Source organism: Buteo buteo, chromosome 19 (genome assembly GCF_964188355.1).
Source record: "Buteo buteo chromosome 19, bButBut1.hap1.1, whole genome shotgun sequence".
NCBI lineage: Eukaryota > Metazoa > Chordata > Aves > Accipitriformes > Accipitridae > Buteo > Buteo buteo.
In genome coordinates, this window is record NC_134189.1 from 13,014,776 (window position 1) to 13,030,988 (window position 16,213).

The 16,213-nt window shown below is 44.1% G+C and overlaps 2 protein-coding genes across 8 annotated transcripts in view; both read left to right on the forward strand.

Annotated features, from left to right (window-relative positions):
- WNT5B (Wnt family member 5B) overlaps positions 1-1,946 on the forward strand; it is a 77,701-nt gene extending 75,755 nt beyond the window's left edge. For both annotated transcript variants that reach the window (XM_075051127.1, XM_075051126.1), the window contains exon 5: positions 439-1,946. In XM_075051127.1, the coding sequence (XP_074907228.1) occupies positions 439-897 (459 nt within the window). In that variant the 3' untranslated portion in view covers positions 898-1,946. The remainder of the gene's footprint in view (positions 1-438) is intronic.
- Positions 1,947-8,849: 6,903 nt separating this feature from the next.
- ADIPOR2 (adiponectin receptor 2) overlaps positions 8,850-16,213 on the forward strand; it is a 45,487-nt gene continuing 38,123 nt past the window's right edge. Inside the window, exon 1 of one of the 6 annotated variants that reach the window (XM_075051132.1) lies at positions 8,850-8,990. The gene's annotated coding sequence lies outside the window, so the exon portion shown is untranslated. Of the gene's footprint in view, positions 8,991-12,728; positions 12,746-14,762; positions 14,934-16,213 lie in introns of those variants that run through there. The other 5 variants (XM_075051139.1, XM_075051130.1, XM_075051136.1 and 2 more) reach the window with 5 other exon arrangements.

The following is a 16,213-nucleotide window of genomic DNA, read 5'->3' on the forward strand; positions in this document are numbered from 1 at the left end:
GGTTCCTGGTGCAGGTGATAGGAAATGGGCAGGTTCCCAGGTGTTCCCTTTTTGCAGCTCTGAAGGGAAAAACGTGCAACAGCATGGTGGTCCGTGAGACTGGGGGAATTTCCAGAGTCCACGCGGTGAGGGCTCTCTCTCTTCTTTTTTCCTGCTCTTGACCCTGCTGTCCAAGTCAGAAATCTGCCAGGGGAAAAGAAGGTGGGGTAGGGAAGTCATGTTTGGAGGCACCATGACCAGAAATAGAAATATTTAGGCAACAGGAATGCAGCAGTTGCAACAAGAGGAGACTTTTGTCTCTTCTGAAGGGCGAAACAACAGAAACCGGGGGATAATCAAAGCAGTTATGAAAATGTGATGAATTCATTGTAATTAAGCCAGCTGCCAGTGCAGCAGGAATAGACACAGCTCTGACTGATTGCATTTCTTTTCCCGCAGGCCGTGTACAAGCTGGCGGATGTGGCCTGCAAGTGCCACGGTGTGTCGGGCTCCTGCAGCCTCAAGACCTGCTGGCTGCAGCTGGCTGACTTCCGCAAGGTGGGCGACCTGCTGAAGGAGAAGTACGACAGCGCCGCTGCCATGAGGATCAGTCGCAAGGGCAAGCTGGAGCTGGTGAACAACCGTTTCAACATGCCGACGCAGGAGGATCTGGTCTACGTCGACCCCAGCCCGGACTATTGCCTGCGCAATGAGACCACTGGTTCTCTGGGTACCCAGGGCCGACTGTGCAACAAGACCTCAGAGGGCATGGATGGGTGTGAGCTGATGTGCTGCGGACGGGGTTATGACCAGTTCAAGAGTGTCCAGGTGGAGCGTTGCCACTGCAAGTTCCATTGGTGCTGTTATGTCAAGTGTAAAAAGTGCACAGAGATCGTCGACCAGTATGTCTGTAAATGAAAGGAGCCACCAAAGCAACAAATCTATATTATATAAATCTATATAAATATATTTTATATTTGTATAAATAAACAGATGATGATAATAATTAAAGAAGCTTATTTAAGAGACATTTTGGTTTTGAAATTTCCCCCATCAGGCTAGCTGGTTTGCCATCCCTTCAGTTCTGCTGGGGACTTTGTGTTTGGGTGCATCTGCCCGTGGATGTCTCAGTCAGGGTGAAGAGGCTGAGGAAGTACTGACAAAGTGAACTCCCCCCTGCACACAAGCACACGCTATTTCATTACAGAAACAAAGCCAGCGTGAAGGAGAAGAGTGGGTTCCTTCTGCTCCCTCATCGGTAAATCTCAGCATTTTGCGTAGTTATTGCACATCTGAAATTACAGCCAGGCGTGGCTGAGTCCTAGTTATCTGAATTTCACTGCCACCCCACTAAACCCACTGGGGAATTTGGAACCAATTCTTGGTCCCTCTAAAGGGCTTTGTCACATTAGAAGGAAGGTTAGTCAAGGCTCCTCTACAAGAATACAGCTTAAAATCTAGAGTCCTGTAAACCATTCCTGGACGCTGCACAGACCACAATGTGGTGGAGGAAAGTTTACAGCCTGCTGTTGTGAGGAAGGAAGGTGTGACCTGTGGCTGACCAGCGCACAGCCTGGGAGTCCCTGTGAAGCCAGCACCTAGCTCGTCTGTACTGCCTGGGCAAAGGGGAAATCTGTCCTGCTCGGGCTACATGGCTATGTGCATGAGGGAGATTTTTTTTTTTTTTTTCCTTTTAATCCCATGCTGAAACTTAATTTGTCAATATAGAGGAGAAGCTGCCGGTGCCCAGGGATGTTTACAAAGGCAATACACTTCATATGTTGTCAGTAGAAAGAAGCATTGCACGCACACACATGCACATGACTGCATAAGCACTCCTCATACCGCTGCTGGTTTTCTTCTTTGAAGTGGGTGCAGGTGGTCACCTCGTTCAGCTCTATTAAATCCTCCTCACCACCATCACAGATGTATAGTTTCTCTTTAACATTAAACACCCCTCAATGACATTTCTTTCCCTCTGTTGCTTGTGTATATGTGTGGTTTTGTTCTATTCTTTTGGTGGGGTGCCTTTTATTTTGCTGCTCTGTATTTCAGAGTCCAGGGGCCACGCTCTTCCCTGGCATAAGCTAACCACAGATACATTTGTTCCCAGAATGTGGGCGTATGTTCGCCGATGGAAGTCTTTTCTGTGTTTTTCCTTGGTAATAAAAGAGTATAATAAAACTGTACTAGGGCAGAAGGCATTACCAAAGTCTGCTAATCAGTCTTACCACGTTGGGATTTTAGTAGAATCCAATTCATAAAGCAGGGAACAAATGCTGTTTCTAGCACAAGACATTTCCTGTGCCTCTCGGCATCTGCAGAGTTCATTTGCAGTCAGAACAATCAAGAGAAGCCAGTCCCCAAAATATAAAGGTTTGCTAATATACATCCCCTTTGTTACTGACATTCCAAGGGTGTTGGTTTTTTTTTTTCTGTAAATTTTAAAATGCGCAAAATATGCCAATAAGCAAAGAGCCAGTCATGAAGATTATTATTTTTATATTAAACCTCTGTTTCTTATAAAGCATTGCAGTTTTACAGATTCCACCATTTCAACCACCAGAGAAGAATTTATGTGTACCTTTCATACTTCAAATATTTGAGGACTCCAGAAAAGCACAAGGAAGAAAAATTATGTTTAATAATTAGGACCTGTTGTTTTTTTAAACCAATGTGTCCAGTTTTTACTTTATTTTTTTTAATCCAACAGGCAATATATTTGCTGGCATCCCAGAATGCAGTTTCTTGGAATATAAACAGTGGCCTAGATTTATTTTATTATATAAAATCCAAAGCCAGTGGTATTGTAATTCAAAGTAACGGAAATAGTTTTCCATGCATGGAAAAAATGTGAGTGCAATGGCCTGATCCAACTCCCATTAAACTTCAGTGGGAGCTGGACTGAGCCCAAGATCGGATCAAATGTGTGAGCTATTCACTCCTGGGATGCTATATGTTTCTAGCCCAGTAATAAAACTTACTCTACCTTGGATACATCTAAAAAAGACCTTTCCTCCCACCACGCTCACCTCATGTTCTTGTCCATCCTTATTGCGTCAGTACTTAAAGGTGTCAGCTATTTGTATATGACACCCTCAGGCATTGTTAATGTGTCTAATAATTCAAAATGATTTCATCTGGCCTTTCCAATAAAGACCACACATTTAAGGGAGTCGCAACTCTCCTTGCAGCTTGGCACCACGCTTAATTTTGTGGGTGTAAACAACTTTGGGAGCGGAAAAGTTGGCATTGTTAGGGCTACTATTCATCTGGGCATCCTTGGATACCTCCTTCTTTTTCCACCTAAAATGGTGTCTGGATGGAAACAAGATGATTTTTAGCCTTTTGTCCCAGCACTCCGGACCTCTGGCAGCCTGGTTGGAGCCAGCAGTTCCTATTGGACTGGAACCATCTAGCGATAGGAGAGAGGTAACCATTGGATTTCTACATGCCCCCCCATCCCCCCCCCCCCCCTTTTTTTTTTTTTTTTGCAAGACCTAGGTTTCAGTCTTCTTGACTTTCTGGGAGTTTTGTATCCAAAAATTTGATCCTGCTAAACTCTAGCTTAAAACTTAATTTCTATGGAGCCCACACATAAAAGGACCTCCTTAGGGTGGTAGTAAGTATAAAATAAGAGCACAGCCAGTTTGGTTTGATGCAAAGCCAAAGAAAGTCAGAAAGCTGTAGCAGAACTGCTGCTTTACCATGGAAGTTAAAAAGTGGTGGACTTTTGAGTTGTGCCTTGTTAGATGCACAAAGTGGTAGAGGGATGTGGGGGTGGGGAGCTAAGCTTGATCCTGAGCTCTGCTGATTATCTGCTTTATAATCTTCAACAAGTTACTTGATTTCTTTGCTTTTTAGCCTCCAGCCTCCTCCTGTATAAAATAAGGAGCAGAATACCTCCTTTTTCTGTAAAGCTCTTTGAGAAATATGGCTGAAAAAAACCCATAATTGAAGGCCTACCCTCTACGCTCATTAACTCTGGCAGGCAGACAGCTGTATCCCCATTGTGCAGGGACACGCTCAGTTTGGGACAAAGAGGCTCAGCGGCACCTCAGAGGGTCAGATGTTCGGAGGTGGTTGCTGGAGGGCTCAGCAGGAGCCTCGGAGAGTCTGCTGCGGTGAAGCCCTACTCTGGCACAACACTGGAGGGAAGACTGTTCTACAAGAGAGGTGAACTCGGGGCTTGTTTAGTTATGGGTATTGAATATCTTGTAGCAAGAGTAAGGCTTAGGGAACTTAGCCTGGTTTCTGAATCAAATACCTGCCTGCTCAAATTCTGTTTGCAGTTCGTATGGATAAGATATTCACACAAAACGCTATTATATAGCATGTGCTGGTAACCAGCTGCCACATTCCAACCCTGAAGTCACTGCACTTCAAGGCTGATAGAAATGACCACCCGTAAGTCATGTAAAACTAAAATATTTTGGAGTTAAACGCACTATGCAAATACACGGTTATTGCAAGTCAGTGAACATCAGCTCCTAAACGGAGCAGAACAGGATGCAAATCTGTCATCATTTTCCAACCGGCTAGTAATACATAAGTTATAATGTGAATGAATGAGGCCTTTAGTATGTTCTGCTGCAAGGTAAGCTAAGCAATAGCTGATCCCAGAACAAACAGAAACTTTCATTTTATATTAATTATGGTAAAGAGATAGTGGCAGAGTTGTGAGAAAATTTAAATGAACCTTTTAACACTGCTGGACTCTAGGCCATTTGCATCATTTGGAGGTTCCCATTCTTTGTCCCCAAAAAGTCTGTGCCTACCCAGAGCTCAATGTAACAGAGAGACAGCTGCCTTTTGCAATTCAGGAAACAGCGAAGTTGAACCCAGCCACCGTGAGAGTAGCTTTTACACTTTCTATATGGATCCAAGTTTTGTAGCCCTGACAAAGCACAAATTAAGCAGATCTTGTTCAGTCATATAAAAATCAAACATGCAAGGGTCTTGCTCTGCTCACTTGACCATGTCCAGGCAGAAGCCTAGTAGGTTTAAATTAGGCTGTGGGAGCAATTCCTAATCACTTGTGGCTACAGAAATATAGACAGTATTTTCATTAGCTGACACAGATGCAGAACATCCCAAGGACACCTTGGGAAATACCTTCCAGCGACTAAAGGGCATTTCTCAAGTGTCTGTCACAAGGTATTTCAGAACCTACTGCTTATATGGTCATTCACTTTCATTTAGCTTTTGTTTACCTTTCAGGTTAAACAGTTTCTAGAAGATATGCTGTGAAATCAAGTTCACTGAATGGCAGGCTCTGAAGGAACTGTCGTATGACAGACAGTGAGTAGATATGAACATAGTATCGGACCCCTTTCTCCTCAAAGGTAGACTCTGGCTATGTCTAATACCTGGGACCCAGAGATGCGTCCCATCTTCTTGATCCAGGTGTGTATCCTGGTCATGTCCTGACTCCTCCAGGACACTGCAGGCACCAATACCCCATGTGCAAAGGCTTATGGATGCAGAGACCATTGAGCAGGTAGCGTGTCCTGGCTCCAGCTCCAGCTCCAGTGTAGATAGCTGGTGGCTTTGGGACTAGGCCATGTCATGAGCATACCAGCTCTGAAGTCTAAATATAACCAGCTTCAAAGATAAGCAAAACAGATTTCCACGGCCAACAGGTCACATACCAGAAAGGACTAAAAGAATCACGATCAGCCGTTGTAAATCCTCAAATAACAATAATAAAACTCCCAGTATAATACAATAATTACAGCATGCTCACCCTTCAACCAGTTGCCAGTCTTTCCTGCGGGGCCTGAAGCTGTTACTATACCCTCTTCTTTCTTATCTCTGTTTAAATGACAGTTGAATTATTTTTTTTTTTTTTTTTGCATTAGGATTCAAAAAGGCATGATCTACTCATAGCATTTCCTCAAAGAGAGAAAGGGGGAACAAACAGTAGGGTTGGGAGTCCTCCCTGTGAGCTGGGATAAAATGCAGCAGCCATAAAATGGAGTACTAAATATTGCCCTGTGACACTCAAGTTGGGCGCCTGCCCCAAGTGTCACAGTTACCTCTCCACACCGCCCGTCCAAAGCAACAGCTTTGGTATTGGCAACAGCTCCGGCTGTTTGGAACGTGGTGGCTGCAGGAAGCAACAGCCTTCAGCAGTGTGACAGAGCGTGCCGTGAGGGTCAGGCCTCTTGGTGATTCGGGAGGGGGAAGAAGACTCTGATAAGGAAGGAAATACAAAGAGAATGAGCAGGCAGCGCTTTACTGGGAGGCAGGGAGATTATAATACCTCCCCCAGGCCCTTTCCCATTAAAGCTGCCCCATGGTGCTGTCACATGGTGGCAGCCATCCTGGGGAATTCAGAAGGGAGCAGCTCAAGTATGTTTGCCAGTAGAGATGAAGCAGTTTAAAGGCTTGCGGCAATAAGGCATATCCTGAAAAAACAAAAACAAAACCAAAAAAGGTCCAGGCTCTTCCTTACCCTTGGGCAGTTTTATTCTGAATCATAATTTGTCTTTCTAGAGTGCCATATAGCTGTGTCAATCCTTTGTATGACTGCAAGAGCGTCGTGATCATGTGGGATGGGCAGGATGAGGCAGGGATGCAAGGACACATTACAATCCTGGCTTTCACGGGGGAAAAAAAAAAAAAAAAAGATGTGGGACCCAGCGTCACTTAATGACTGTCACAGTCACTGTGCTGGAGCTAATTGTAGCCCTGCCTCATTCACCGCTCCAAGGAGCTGCACAAGTGCTAAGCCATTACCTTTCTTGGGCTGAGAAAACATCTAGACCAGGCTTTTAGAGTGGCAGCCCTCTGCAATTCACTGTGATGATTCTGGCCAGTCTCAGTTTCATTTACCACAGGCAAATTAATTCTCTCTTGCTGGGGAATAACAATGGAGTTAATGACCTGCCAATTTTCACAAAGCACAGGGCTATATATTTAGGACAAAAACATTCAGAGATGGAATTAAGGCAATGGACATTTTATATTAATGCTAAAATTTCTAGGAATTATCTGTAAATGCCCAGGAAGTACATTACTCAGTTTTCTAAAATGTGTCTTTCTGAATGAATACTTTGCCCCGTATGTCAGAGCACAGCTTTCCTTTTTGATTTCCAGGCTCTTGAACCAGAATAAACCACCCTAATTCCTTTTATTTAATATTTAATGAAACAGTATTCCTATCTCAATTTCCCTCTTAATTGCCTGAGTACATATTAAGTTACGGTGACAGGAAATGACAGATGAAAATGACATGCAGTTTTTATATATATTTTTCGTCAATGGAGCTGAAAATATTTTAAAATCAGTAGCGCCATTTTACAGATGAAATAGAGAGAGCAGGAAATACTTCATCCGGCAGGCACAGGGTGGAGCCGGAGCAGGCTCTGCAGCTGCTACTCTGCGCTGCTGCCCAACGGCTGTCAAAATACATTTTGATTGATGAGAGAAACTGTAAATACATGTAATAGTGCAACTGTGATGTTCAGTAACTACCTTGCTCTCTTCAAAATAATAAAGATTTTAGCAAATGTGTGAGATGGGACAAATTTTAAAGGAGACAATAGGGAATCATAGTTTTATAAATAGGGTTTTAAGGAATGGGTGGTATGTTTTTAATGTTGGTGGGTATTAGGGGCCAAAATGTTTCAAACCCTAACTTATAGGGATAATTTTGTTCCCATTAACTATCTTGTTTACAGTCAAGTGTTTGAGCTAAAATTTCTGGCTGTGGATACAAGTGTATTGGAGTGTGGCTCAGCAAAGCACTGAAGCGCATAGAGCCACACAAATTACTGATAGACATCAGCCAATTGTTCTCCTTGGCAATTCAAGGTTGTCCTCTAGCAAGATAGCGTTGCCGTAGTGTTTTGACTAGTCTCACTGTACAACATGAACGTGTAGGCTTTCCACCATTTTCCCCAAGGACACCACTTCAGAAGCCGAGATCTCCATGTCACATAGGTTTTCCTGCTGCTTGGACTACACTTCCCATTACTTAACAGAGGAACTTCTTGTTCTCTCCGGTGTTCCCTCTCTGTGCCCCTACATTAGACAGAAGTGTTCAGGCCCTGTCACAGGAGCCAGGTTTCCCACATGCCTCCAGCAGCACCAGGCCTGGTAATACCGTCTGGTACTTCATCTTTCTGGTGCCGCGCTGGCTGTGGCCTCCCCACCCCGTCCCACGTCCCGGAGTACGCAGTTCAGCCCCAAGCATTACACCCCGGCCCAGCGAGGCCTTTTCCGCCGCCACCGTGACCTGTGGCAGCTGCCGTGGCCCCCGGGGACGCTTCACATCTCCCCACCCCAGTGAGTTTCACAGTGTCTCTCTCAGCCTGGACGGCTCTGAGCTGCCACCACGGGCGGCCCCTCTCGGGCCCCCTTTCCGTCACGCCTGCGGGAAGGGCTGCGTGGCCCGGGGTTTGCCGTGACACCGCTTTCCGGAGGAGAGGGTCACGCTCTGCCGCCCGCTCAGGGCCCAGAGGAAGCGGTGTCACGGGAGAGCCCCCCGCCACCCCGAGAGGCAGGGCGGACGGGCCCGGCCGTCCCTGAGGGGCCCGCGCCCCTCCCCGGCCACCAACGGCCACCAACCGCCCCACGCAGGCGCTGGCCCGCGCCAGCGGAGAACAAAAGCCCGCGCAAACGTCACTCGCTTCCCCCGGCCAATCAGAGCCGGCTCCCGCCGGCGGGCGCGGCCGCACCCCTCCTTTCCCCACCCTGCGCGGCCCGGGGCGGACGGGCGGGCGCTTCGTGCGCCTGCGCGTCCCGCCGAGAAGGCGGCCCCTTCCCGACTGCATTCCCCGAGATGCAGCCGGGCCCGCTCCCCGCCCTTCCTTCCGGCGCGTCGTGCGCAGGCGCGGCGGGCTGTCCCGCATTGGCGGCGGCGGCCTCGTGCGATGATGACGCTCTAGGGCAAGGAGGAGGCGACCGGGCCGGGGAGGCGGCGGCGGCGGCAGCGGTTGCCGCAGGAGGGGGGCGGCGCGGCGCGGGGCGGCGGGCAGCACCTCGCGAGCGCCGGCCGTTGCCAGGTGAGTGGCCGGGGGGCCCGCGCGTCCCGCTCCTCGCCGCAGGGGCTGTGGGGCCTGGCCGCCGCCCGCGGGGCCGGGCGTCCGCTCGCTCGGCGGGGCGGCCGAGGGGGAGCCCCCGCGGCAGGGGGGCCGCCGCCTTCCCTCCCGCCGCCGCTTCCTGGGGACGGCGGCGGGGCGGCGGTCGGGGCCGCGGCTGCCCCCCCCCCCCCCCCCACTCCCGCCCCCCGGGGCGTTGGGGGAAGGCCGGCGGTGAGCGCTGCCCTGGGCCGGGGCCGGGTTTTGTCGGCGCGGCGGCGAGCGGGGCCTGCGGGCGGTTGGCCGGGGGCAGAAGCGAGCGGGGTTTGTGGTCAGGGTGTCTGCTCAGGGGCACGGAGGAGGACTTGGAGGTGCTCGGCTGGAGGAGGCTTTAGGCCAGCGAAGCACTCTTAAGTGGGTCAAGAGCACTGTAAGTGGGTCTTGTTTGTAGCCTTCTGTACACTTGTTGCTTGTCAGGACAGGGAAGTCTGCTGCTGTTGCTCCTACAGTCTTTTTTTACGGAGGCGATAAAAAGAACAACTGCTCCACTTGGACAGTATGGGAACCTTGCTTTGCCTGCAGAGCAATCTGTGTGTGTTTATGTGTATGCATCTATAAACACTGGAGTTATCAACAGTAGATAATGTAAATATTCGACACTAGTGTAACCACAATTTGGGTATTCCCAAGTGACAGTTCAATAAACTTTTAAAAAAGTTTGATTTGCTCGTTTTTTTCTTTTTTTTTCTTTTTTTTTTTTTTTCCCTGGGAGAATTAGGTATTCATCTCGTGTTTGCTTAGGATGAGCAACAAAGATGTTGAAGCATATGGTAATCGGCTAGAAGACAAAGAAGATGTGACAGCTGTTGTTCTTACTGAGCTTTTCAAACAGTGTTGGTTTCTTTTTGTGTCTGTCTTAGCCTTACAAGTCAGTTGATTTGTTTGCTTTAGTAGATGTGTGTGTTGGCACATGTTTGAGGAAAACGTTAGTATTGAATTATAACTTATTTGACATATAGGCTTTGTGACTTTGTGTGTGTAAACTATCGTATGCACCTGTCACACAGCAGAAAAACTTTTAGATATTATTCCTTATTTAAAGATACATTTTTTTCTTGGTGCAGCATTGAAGTTCTTCAGGCAGTTGAATTGTCTTGTGTATCACAGCTGTGTTGTATATTTTTTAAAATGGGCCAGGTCCTCTGGGCAAACCCTTCAGGGCATAATCTGGTTTTCAAGAGTTGAGGTCTTAATGCAAAATTTAAACTCTTGTTTTCACTCCCTTGCTGTAAGTCAGTGTCAGGGAGTTTTAAATTCCTAGTTATGTCTGGCTGTGATCTTCACAGACCTGGAAGTCCATGAAGAGCTGTGTACTGCACAGTCCTCTCTCTGAGTTTTATTGTAACTTAGGCCTCAGCTTTCAGAGGCTTTTTTGTAGCATTTCAGTAGCGAGGTGCTTAATTTCTACAGAATCTTAGTAAGGCTGTATCAAATTTAGTGGTAGCTGCTGTAACAGAGGAAAATACATTTCTGATTGACAGAATTAGATGTTGCGTCATGAAACTATGGGTGCAGCATGGTTGTAAAACACAGCCTGTTTTCCTTGTTGTCTTCGGCTATGAGCTACTATTGATTATACAAGAAAGGAAGTGATTGTGTTTTGGATTTGTTTTTCATTTTCCTGTACGGGTACTAGCCAATTCCAGTTATGAAGATCTTATGCTGTGGCTCTTGCACTATAGGGATAACTTATAATGTGTAAACTTCATCTGTACTGTGACACTTTAATCCTATGTGAAGACTGTGAGCTTGTGTTAGTAGTCAACTTGAAAGAAGTTCATTGTTGTGTTGGAAGTGTAAGATTAGTTGATAAATTATGGAAATGACTCCCTTGTCTGAGCTGACAACTAAATATGGTTAAATGAACCTGTGGATAAGGTTGTTGGCAGCTTCATGGTGAAGAGCATGGAAAATAGTTGCTAATGTGGAAAACTGAATCAGAATTAGTGATGGAGGAGTTAAAAGCTGCATCCCAACTCAGCCTGGGTTTTCAAAATGATGCTTTCTGAGTATAAATCAGATATGAAAAAAGACAAGAGTGTATTTTTGGCATACTTAAACAAAACCTTTCAGGGTGAAAATTCCTTCAACAGGTTCTTATTTATTATATGTGTGTTCTCAAATATAAAATGTGATGAGTAGAGGACCTTAAATTGTATCAGGTCTTCAAGAGAGCCAGACACAAACTAAAGGGCTCCTCCTTACCCCCCCACCCCAGTCTTTGCACCAATGGAGTTTTATCAGTGCTGTTGAACTGGTGGCATTTCTACTAGTTTGCTCAAGTGACTAGCAAGGTGAGATGGTGGTTTTGGCAATGTGGGTGAGAGTCAGACTTGAAGCCTGACTTCTGGATACAGGATAGAAAGGCTGGAGTTTGAAAAGCCTGTGTTTGCTCTAGGCAAGAGTTTCTGTTGATTTGTCATGAGGGAAAATTAATGGGAATTGGCAGGGTATGTAATGCCAGTGATTTTAATGCTTGGATCTCTGCTGTTATCTTGTGTCTTCAGTTGCATGTTCAAGGAGCTGTCTCAAACATTCATGTACAAAAGGTGCTCAATATTAGGCACTAAAAATTTTACAAGTTTTACAGGTTTCTGGTTGTGTAACCATATTGTCCAAGACACTGTGCAAAGAAACAAGGCTTGCTTTCGTCAGTGGAGATGCTGTCTGTGCATGAGGAAAATCTTGATAAGGAAACTCCAGGAGGTTGTTGGATTATTATGCCATCAGCAATTCAAATGCTTAAATAGGAGTAGTTCTGAAATAGAAATAGCAGTTTTGAGTATTTATGATTTGAAACTGTCTGTGTCTGAGTCATTCAGTGAATTTTCTGGCAGACGGTGTTGGTAGGTTTGAAAAGACATTACACGAGATAATGGTAGTGATTATGAAAAGGTATTTGGGACAGAGTTTAAGGGGAAGACCATTACTTTAAACTGTATCGTTCTCTGATAAAACCTGTTTTAAATGCCTTATCCTTTCTACAAGACATCGTATTTCAGCTGGTTGTACTTAACATGGTGACCGGCTGCCTCTGCTTTTTAAAGCAGTGTGTTTGTCAAGACAAATTCAATAGGGAAACTGGTTTTCAAAAATTAAGAATACGGAGACAAACAAGGTACTAGTTCTGCTTCTTCAGAAAACAGTTTTCTGAAAACATTTTTAACTTTCACTTTTTTATTTGAATATGCTCCTACTACCAGAACATGTTACTTTTGAAGTAGGGTGCTGCAGATCAGTTTGTAAACTAATAAGAAGCAGGAGGTGAGTTGTTTCTACGTCGTTCCTGTTGCAGTGCTTTGAAAAGAACAACCTCCTGCCTTCTGTGTGGCAGAGTGAGAGATTCAGACTTTTATCATCAGGTAACTGTAAAACTGAGCTGGAGTTTAACTTGCCCAGTGATTACATATGTTTTCTGGAATGTTTGTCTCAATGGTTTGACATAAAAATAAAATCTTTATCTTAGTCCAGTTTGAAGATGAACCTCAAGGTTTCCTTTTGGGACACAGTGACAACCTTTTTCTATACAGAAGACTGCTCACCACATTGTGATGTGACAGCTGGTGTGGTGGTTAGTGGGCAGCCTCTCTCAGGGAAGGAGGTGCCACAGCTTATACCGCTGCTGCTTGATTTGAGAGGTAGCAAAGAACTTCAAGTGAGGAGGTGTTAGCAAAATCAAGGTGCTCTGAATTTTGAAGAGGAAATATATGTTTAATACCAATTTGCCCTCTGATTTAATATGATTTTCAATTATAACTTCTTTGGAATTTTCAGACCTTCATGGAAATAACTCTGTCCTTTACTGCTTTTAGTTAAGTGGCATCTGTTTGAGTAACGATATGGCCAGGGTAGGAAGAAAATTACTGTACAGGTTTTGTTTGGTTTTTTTTATTTGTAGCTTAATGGTCTCTTGAGCAGATGAAATATGTTGTAGGGATGATGGGTATAAAATAAAATTAGATTGCAGTTGTATTTGTTGTTGCGTGTAGCCATGATTACTCTTGTATTCTAGAGTTACAGATCTCTGCTACTCAGTTAGCAGAGGAGAGAGTCTCTTTTTCTGTCCATGCAGGATTCTTTGGCCTTCTGTGAACTGTATGTGTGTCAGTGAATGTTTTGGGACTTCTCAGGACTGCCTTGTGGTTAAACTGCTTGCAGAACGGTGTCTTCAAATGTATAGGTAGATATAAGGTTCATAGGACATATAATTGTCAGTGTAGAAAAATTTGCAGCGTGGTTCAGATGGATTTTTGTAGCTGTGAAAATGCAATGGAGTCTGCTGGGATGTGGCAGCTGCTGTAGCTCTCTGTGAACAGGACTAATTAAGCCCTTGTGAGAACAGAAAATAGTCAGGCACTATTCACAGGAAGAAAGTGTTGGAACAGGCAGAGCTATAATCATTGGCTCTAAGGTACCTTTAGACAGCAGTAAGCAAGAGAGTAGACAATTTATTTGCAGAATGGCTTGAAAGTCTAGTCTGAATACTTAAAATTGGTATTGCAGTGTCCTGCCAGCAGATCTAAGTACATTGCAAACTTCTGTTGAGACCTGCTGCAGGAAAGGCTACTTCCTTTTTTTACCCTCTCTTATACTCTTCGTTCTGGCAGTATTTTATCTCAAAATGGTTAGCATTCTTGTTTCTTCATCTAATATTGAAAACCAAATTTACATTAGATATAGATGTCATAATGTTACAACCTTGCCTGCATTTGAATAGGTCATGTAAAAGTCTAGCTGTCTTTGCCATTGTGAGTTGTTGTTTTTCTAAATGTAGCTATGATCATCTGCATATATTCAAAGGTAAGGTGTGGCTAGGCTGACTTACCGTAAGTATGCCAAAGCCTTTTTTTGTATTTGTTCGTCCAATTTTCCTCCTTAACCAAATTAAATGCTGTTTTCCCTAACCTGTTGAGTTCCATCTGCTTAGAGGATTGCAGAGACTGCCGTTCCTTGTTTGAAGCCAAGGTCAATTGTGCTGCTCTGTTTTGGTCTAGAGGATGACAATTTATATGCCACAGATTTCCTTAGGAGATCACTGGGTGTGTTAAGCAGTTCTGCAGCTTTTAGGTAAGGGTTGTTTTGTTGGTAGGAACCTTTAGTGGGCTTTTCTCTTGTTTTAATGACAGCATTCTGGTGAGGTTCCTGTTTTACCTCCTTACTGATGGATATGTTTATTGCTTGACTAGTATGATTTTCTCAAAATGTTGTCATAAGTGTGTTTTAGTAAATTGGATGTTCATGGATATTTGAATAAATAGGCTGTTCTTCTGGAGGGAACGTGCCATGGACCTTCTTGCTGTATGAAACGTATTCCTCACATAATTCTGCAGACCTTTATTAAAGGCACTTGTTTGTGTTCTTCTGATTTCTTGTGCAAACTGCTTGGTGGGTGATACTAGGTTTTGGACGTGTTACCATGATAAGGACTTAAAGTCCACATATGTCTATACATTGTTTCTGAGTTTTGGTAAAATGCAGAATTTCTGATGAAAATGGAATAATTGAATTGAGACAGTAAAAGCTGCCTTCGGAGAGCAAATACTACCTCTGGCTTCTTAGATTAAATCTGACTGGTAAAATTCCTTTAGCTAGTGGTAAAATTCCTTCAGCTAATCTTTAACTCCTGCTCGTACTAGAAATACTTATATCTGTCTCCCAGTTTGCAGTGGGAGCTGTTTTAAAAAGCCATGCAGTGCGAAGATAAGTATAGCTGAGGCTGGCTATACTCTCAGTCCTGAGAGTACTGGCAAGCTTTTACCTGCAGGGAAAGGGATTTTAGCATTTGAAACAAGGAAGTGGATGGCTAGTAGGACTTGAGATGAAGAGCTACTGAACATGCATTTTGGCTTCTCTTAGCTGACAGTTCAGGTATGCTTTTGTTATGAAGAATACAGCACTGCATTTCCTAGTGGGCTGCTCCTGAGATTTAGGGGTTGCCATTCCCTGGCGTAAACTGAAGGATGTACTTTTTCTGTTTTCCTTCCTAATGTTTTAATTTATGTCTTGGTCTCCATGGCTGGTGGAATTTGTGGGCATTTATTACTTAGACAAATACTAGTGCTGTGGAGATAAGTTAGTGGTGGTGGAATCTTGTACTTTCTGACACTATGGGGTGATAAAACCAATTTGCGTGTGAGGAACAGTGTGCTTTGCAAATTGCGTTAGTTTAAGCAATTATTTGTGTGTCTGTGTATTCCCTAGAACAGCATATAGCATTGCAAGGCTGATAACAGCAATGTTCTGCTGTTTTCAGTATTAATCTTTTAGGCAAATAGTTTTTTTGTTTTAATGGAACATGACCGTAGAAATAAAAGGAAGAGCCTATTCATAATTCTTGTTAAAGTAGTTATGTGACAAAGTGCCAACTATTGGCTTTCTGCCTGCAGCACCTTCAGTGGGGAACAAAATGGATTATTTTCTGAGGTGGGTGTCCTGAGAGTTGAGAAAAGCATAACAAAGTCAACAAAAAGTTTACTTAGTGGTTTTCTGACCTTTATATATTCCAAGCTAAGAGGCAGATGCTGAAAAAAGGCTTGTGTCCTGATGGTCTTAATGTCTATGGTTAAGTGCAACTGCTCTTTGGCTTCCTGCTCTGTGACTTTTTAATAATTGGCAACCATATGAATTTTGTAGCATTACAGAAATAGTTCAATAATGGATGTATTATAAAAATCCTTTCCTTTTTGTGAGCTTCACTAATGCAGTGAAGTAAGTTGCTAGGTAGCTTAGACTTGATTTGTAAAATATTTCTTAAGGGGCAATTTTAAAATATGTTTTTGGTATAGAAGAGGAACACAAAATTTCTCTGACCACCTGATAATTAGGAATTATTCATTTCACTCCTATGAAGGATATAAAGGAATAGTTTTTGGTGGTGGGTGTTTTTGTGCAGTTTTTTAGGTCATTCTCCAGAAACACAGCATGATTTGCCAAAGCCTCCTTTTCTTCTTATTAGGATTTTTCATAGGTGTTCTGGCATTCTTAAATCAACTAGGACTGTAGAGGAGGAGGATCAGTAATAAAACATTAAAACTTTCTGGGTTACAAAAATCCAATGTTTGATTCAGTAGGAGGTATTTGTTGCTAAAATAATTGAGATGATGTGTATTGGTTATAGCTATTGTATCTGTAAAACTTTTGTAATTTGG